The 6,772-nt window shown below is 37.4% G+C and overlaps 1 protein-coding gene across 1 annotated transcript in view; it reads right to left on the minus strand.

Moving 5' to 3' along the window:
* LOC124456034 (RNA exonuclease 4-like) overlaps positions 1–6,106 on the minus strand; it is a 14,211-nt gene extending 8,105 nt beyond the window's left edge. Inside the window, exons 1-2 of the mRNA XM_047006579.1 lie at positions 5,927–6,106; positions 5,386–5,486 (exon numbers count right to left, since the gene is read on the minus strand). Of these exons, the coding sequence (XP_046862535.1) occupies positions 5,386–5,486; positions 5,927–6,088 (263 nt within the window). The 5' untranslated portion in view covers positions 6,089–6,106. The remainder of the gene's footprint in view (positions 1–5,385; positions 5,487–5,926) is intronic.
* Positions 6,107–6,772: the final 666 nt, after the last annotated feature.

Here is a 6,772-nt window from a genome sequence, read left to right on the forward strand (position 1 = left end):
TTCCAACACACTCCTCCCATATGACTTTTATGTTACAAGACATATGTTATAGTACTTAATGTTATAGTTAATGTACATCGTTCTCATCCTGTAAAATTTTTCGCACACGTTGTTCTGCCTCGATGGCTCCTTGTCTTATAAGTACAAAATGTTCGGCGTTTGGATATAACTTTGTTATCTTCTCCTTTGTGTGCTCCCCGTCCGCTGTCTGGGTTAAATCGCATGATAACTCCAGAGGGTATAAATGTTGAACGGCTCTCACTAAGTGATCTCGACCTGCTCTCAGTTTTGCTGCACGTACCACGCCATCTCTGCTTTCAATTAATTCAACTACATGTTTGTAAATGTAGATCGTCCAGGTTGGTATAGTCCTGAGAAGGACTGCTTTTGTTGTTGTTGACTGACGTTTCGACAACCTTAGCGGTAGTCATCTTCAGAGTCATTTTGTAGTTATTTTCTTGTTGTGATATTCAGATTTAACGGTAGCTTAATATGGTTGTAAATGGATTGCTACTTTGCAATTTCCATTTAGGGGCCGGTGTGGCTACCGTATGAATTGCCGCATTGTACGGAATGTCAAATGAGGAGTAAACGTCAGGTTAGCCTTATTTGTTATCTGGTTCTTACGTCATTCTATTGTGTGTACAGGAAATGTGTGGGTGTCATTTGTGTATTGTCATTGTGAAGTAGTGTGAAGTGAAATATCTTTAGTTGTGATGTGTGATTTAGGTGTGATGTTTTTAGTTGATCGTTTGTTTGTATTGTGAATGGGTCGTTTGTAAGGTGCCGGTAATTGCTGTGATCTGTTCAGGGGGGTTTGTTCCAAGTTGGTATACCAACTTTCTAATGTAAGCCGTTGTCTATAGTCAGTACTGTAAGTAATGCATTTTGCCGAGTCTCAGCCAATGTTGTGCTTTGTGATTCGGCAAAATGCATTACTGACAGTACTGATATAGACAACGTCTTACATTAGAAAGTTGGTGTACCAACTTGGAACAAACCCCCTGAACAGATCACATTTACTTTAATTCAACTACCTTACCCATCAACCAATGATTTCAGTTCTTTTGGTTTGACTTCACCAATACGATATCACCGACGGAAATAGTTGTTCCTCGTGCATTATGTTTCATTCGATGACGTTCTCTTAAGCCTCTCATATATTCACTGGTCCAACAACGCCACATTTCTTCCTTAGTCTTCTTTAAATACTTTGCACGTTTTTTCAGACTCTCGGGCTCGTGAAATTCAGGAAGGTGACTGGACTTAACAAACAACATTGAGTTAGGTGTAAGAGTAGACTGTTGGTCGTCTTCCTCCATGTAACAAAGCGGTCTACTGTTCATCGCTAATTCCACATCCAATAAAACTTCAAACAACTCATCCCAAGTTAACACACCGTTTCCAAAAAGCCTTATAGAAGCAGCTCTTCATGAATCCTACTAACCGTTCAAACTAACCTCCCCACCAGGGAGCCCTTCTGAGATTGAACCGCCACGACACCAATTCTTTGTTGAGAAAGTGATTGAGCTGTTTGCCCTACTGTACACTCTTCAGCCACTTTGACGCTGCCACAAAGGTGGTCGCGTTATCCGAGTATATGATGGAAGGTTTTCCTCTTCTAGTCACAAGACGTTTAAAGCTTTTGATGAATTCACTGGTTTCCAAGCTAGGCACGAGATCAAGAAATACTGCCCGTGTCAGAGAACATGAATATAAAACGATGTAGGATTTCCCTTCTCCTCGATTTTTTCTGTACTTTATAGGTCCTGCGAAATCTACGCCAATGATTTCAAATGGATTGGATGGGACTGATCTTTTCTCCGGAAAGGGACCAGGACAAGGCACCTGCGATGGTGTCAGTCTGAATCGTTTACAGCCCCAACAAAATCCAATGATTTTCTTTGTTAACTTGCGAAGTCTTGGAACCCCAAATCTCTCGCGTACATGGGCCAGAGTTAATCCTACGCCACTGTGCAAGGTGTTGAAATGAGCCCTCTGCACCAATTTCGAAGTAAACTTCGCTTGGTCGGGGAGGTATATTGGGTATTCCCCACGAATTCGCCCATGACATTTCCACATTCCCTTATTACTTAACTGGAGATTGAGTTGCTCTTTATCTTTAAAGAGTTCTTCGGTGTTCACGAACTGTTGTTGCGCTCGTTTTATCCAATACTCCTCTTGTGCCAACACCCCATCCGTAGTCAATGCTCCATTTCTCTTCTTCGTTGTGTTACACTGGGATGACTTTGAATTTTCTTTACTCTGTTCGCTACAAATTGCCTGTACTCTCCATCATCTTTCAACCAATGTAACGAGACGGTGCTATCTAGCCAACAGGTAATTTCTTCTATAACCTTAAATCCACTCAATGCCTTTCTAACGTTTACCGCCAAGTTTATAGCCATATGTCCTGACACAAGCTCCAATCGAGGGATGAGCAAATCCCAGTTTGCCAAACGAGATTTCGCTGCTACCAAGCTTTGGCTCATTCCAAATGATTGCTTAATTACTGCATACACTGCTGCACACACTCCTTTGCTACTTGCATCGCCAAATGCATAAATCTTAACTTCTTCAATGTTCTCTCGATGAGAAGGTATGCTACGTTGGAAGGAAACAAATCGAGGTAAATTCCTTTCCAACTTTAACCACTGTTTTGCAAACTCCTTAGGCAACGATTCGTCCCAGTGGAGCTTTATTTCACAAACATGACGATATATAATCTTACCCACAGGTGTCATGGGTGATAACAGTCCTAGCGGATCGTAAATCTTTGCCAAATACGCAAGTATCCCTCGTATCGTTAACACTGCTGGAAATTCAGGAAACAATACTTGTAACACGTCGAGCAACTTCTCCCATTTAAGCCCCAACAACTTACATTCGCCTTTTGTTGAGTTTCCTCCTAGTTGTCGTCTTGCAAATGATAACTCGTCATCCATGTAATCTGTTTCCAGATCCTGAACATTAGAATGCCATTTATGTAGTGAAAATTTCGCTTTGCCAAAAATCTCCACCGCTGCACTCTTTAACTCTCTCGCCTGCTCGGTGGTAGATGCTCCGGAAACCAAATCGGCCACGTATAAGCTCTTGCGAATCTTCTCAAAAACCTCGGAATAACGGTTTTCCAAGATGTTAAGGTGTTCCTGGCGCACTCCGTTGAGAAGGAAAGGCGATGGTGTTAGCCCAAACACCACTCGAGTGAATCGAAGCACTTTTATTTCACTAATGTTGACGTTCTTCATCCAGTGAAAACGTAAGGCATCTCGTTCACTTTTACGCACTCGCACCTGTAGAAAAGCCTTTTTCAGATCTCCAGCGATAGCTACTGGAAGAAATCGATTATGGACAATGACGCTCCAGAGCTGTTTATGTAATGGTTGTCCAGTTAGCAAACAGTCGTTGAGAGAAGGGGAATTACTACACTCACTTGCAGACGCATCGTACACAATTCGTAGTTTCGTAGTTTCAGCGATTGTTGCGGGTCCACTTCTCCAGAGCTTCGACAAACTGTGTGAAGTTCCATTTATCCCAATCTTCATTCATGAGTGTCAACTCACTCTTAATCACAGGTAACTTTTCAAAGGTAAATCGAACGGCTGCATCAAGCTTATCGAGACATTCTAATGTTTGCAATGATTCAACATTATACAAAAGTGTTTCATAGAAGTTGTGAATTTTTCCCACATCTCGTTCACCGATTGTTGGCAGCTCAAGTATACTTTTCTCACATAGGCACTTATAACTTTCACGTTTCTCTAGAATACCTATGGCTCGATTATAACCTTCTTCTGTAAATGGGAGACCATCTAATAACTTTCTCACCTTCAATTCAATTAACTCTTTTAGATAGGAGAACTTGGTAACTGGACCAACATTTGATTTATCTATTTGAGCTTGGAATTGCTCCCAGATCCTGACCCAGTCTCGTGGAGTCTCACCAAACTTAGTTATAACGAGTCTTGGCATCTTTACAGTACTGGATCCCTCACTGCTAGAACTTGATCGAGCATCTTTAAGCTTTTGTTGATATTCAAAATCGAGTTTCCGCCGTTCTGCATCTGCCTCTTTTTCTTGAAGTAACCGTTGCTTAGTTAGTTCTCTTTCAAATCTCAGTTTCCGTTGCTGCTCCAATTTCACAAAATCTTCCTGTGCTGCCAGCTCTACTCGTTTCAACTCGTTAGTGATGTGTCGTATACATTCATCACCCTCAGTTAGTAAGTCGTCCACTTCCTTCGACCACACTTGCACTTCTTCTTCAGTTTTACCATTACTAAGCATTTCATCTTCAATACATTCCTTGAGTTGATTTATTGCTGTTGAGCTTGTTGCAACTGACAATCGCTGTTGTTCCATGGCCTCCTTATCTCCTTTAGACACGATATATTCAGTTCTATTCATGTGTAATTTCGAGGTTTTTGACTAGGCAGTCAGGTTCTTCGCAAAATTTCAGGAGAAATATGTCCTTTTGATCAATTTAACGACACAGTATGTATGCTCCCACGTCGTTTAAACCCGTAGTATCGCCCCAATCCTTTTCAATCCTGCCGGGGTCGCCACTGTTTTGGAAACAGGGAAATGTTTCTTCGAAATTTCCTCATTTACTCACACTCTCAGGTTGATATTTTTGCTTTACTTTTTATAACAAAGGAAATACGCTTATAAGCAACGTACGAACATCGTTGTAATTTTTCATCTCAAAAAACATAAACTCACGTGATTAGTCTTTTCACAAAAATAACATAAAGTTCCAACTACAATTTGTAAATAATGTATAATTAGGTACTATATATGTTTTCTAACTTCCTATATGTATATATTCCAGTCTGATGTCTTAAGCTAAAAACAAAACGCTATTATTAATGAAATTATTTATTCATGGCCATACTTAAAGTTTTATGTTGGGTAATTATATTCATACTTAGAAGAATTCACTTTCCACCTGGCACATCCATTGTCACTCTAGTGATGGAGTTAATAGGTCATAATTAGATTGTGAATTTAAAAAACTAATGAATTCATTGTCACCCTATTTAAACACTTACATATGCTTTTCTGTTATATTAGCTTTGGGACAACTTACTTCAGTAAACATTTGTAACTACAAAGTCTTGTACAAAAATCAATTAATCGCCAAAAATATAACCCTTAACGTTAAGTCATCCTAGGAGTTAACAGGTCGTAATTAGATTATGAATTCAAAAGACTAATCTCATGTCAAAGAAAGGCTATATGCTTTTTAAAGCTAACAAACGAAATTGATTATTTAGCAATAAAACAAACATGCTCATGTTATATCATTACTTTCATAATCATTGTTGCCTTATAATTGTGTCAACCCTATGTTGAAAATAGTGGTATATATCATTTGATAAAAGTTACCTTCTTTCCAAAGAATTATTTCCTTGATAACTTCTTTTATGGTTATGAAATTGTTTTCGTTTAAAACCTTTCCCAGTTTTCTCTTTGGTAGAACTAATAGTCTATTGAAGTAATAGAAAACAGTAACAACAATCAGCCTTAAATAGCACTTGATATAGTTCATGCATACAGTATCATACTTAATTACGATGTGCACTTATTTGAAGACTTGGAGCAACTTCTAAATACATGCACAAATAAATCTTTGACATATGAAAAAATTTCTCCCTAACGGTTATTTAACTTCCTTAACTAGGTAAATGCATAAAAACTACCACCTAAGAATGAAATTTTTTAAGTGCTTCACACTACATTGTCTACATTTAAAATATAAATGGCCTAAAAATAAATATATTAAATATTCAAATAATATAAGCTATAACGCTTCCTTCAGAATTGCTTCTTCATGCTACGACTTAAAGTCTTGTTATACGATAGTCCTGTCGGCTGTCGCAAGTGATGCAACAAGGAACATCAAATTCATCTTTAAGACAACTCTTACATTTAACAACGCTTTCCAGTTTGAAGAAATTTCGTTACATCTTTTTGAAATACTTGGGCACTTTGAACATTTAAATGGCTTTATAGAGGAATTATTTCTTTTGCAAACTTTTTTGTCTATCTTCCGACGTTGGTTTATAACTTTGTTTAGATTTTCCGCCATATTTGTTCTACCCCTGACTGCACAATCAACACAACAATCGGCACTACATTCAACACCATAATCGAGTAAATTGTATCATTCAAAATGAAAACTCTGAAAATTTCTTAACTGTGTACGACAGTATTTTTGTCCTTAAACATCACATATAAAGAATGGAAGTCACGAAATTCATAAATAAACTAAGCTTTAATATTGGCCTATAATTTAAAAACTACAAGGTGGAATTTTTTTAAACTTTCGTAGAGCATAGAGTTTGATATTTTCTCAAATATATCTGAAATATGGAGGTGGCATAAATTTTTAAATTAACGAAAATCATAGTTAAAATGCTGTGACACAAATGCGCAAAATATAATTAAATGTAAACAAAGAGCGAGTTCCTGTTCTAAAGAAAATAAAAGTTTATATCTAGAAAACTACATAGAAGAATTTTTTTAAACTTTGTTATATTACAGACGTTTATATTGCCTATAATATATCCAAAATCTGGAGGTGGAACAAATTTCTAAACTATCGAAAATCGTCTTCTTAGTTGGGTGACATTTAAGTTAGTTGTATATAATTATATATGCACAAAAATCGAACTCTGCTTGTTTCACATAAAAATGTCTATTACTAAAAATTTACACGGAAGAATTTTTTTAAACTTTGATATTTTTATTATCTATAATATATCCAAAATCT

This window comes from Xenia sp. Carnegie-2017, unplaced genomic scaffold (genome assembly GCF_021976095.1).
Source record: "Xenia sp. Carnegie-2017 unplaced genomic scaffold, XeniaSp_v1 HiC_scaffold_41, whole genome shotgun sequence".
In the NCBI taxonomy this organism is placed as follows: Eukaryota; Metazoa; Cnidaria; class Anthozoa; order Malacalcyonacea; family Xeniidae; genus Xenia; species Xenia sp. Carnegie-2017.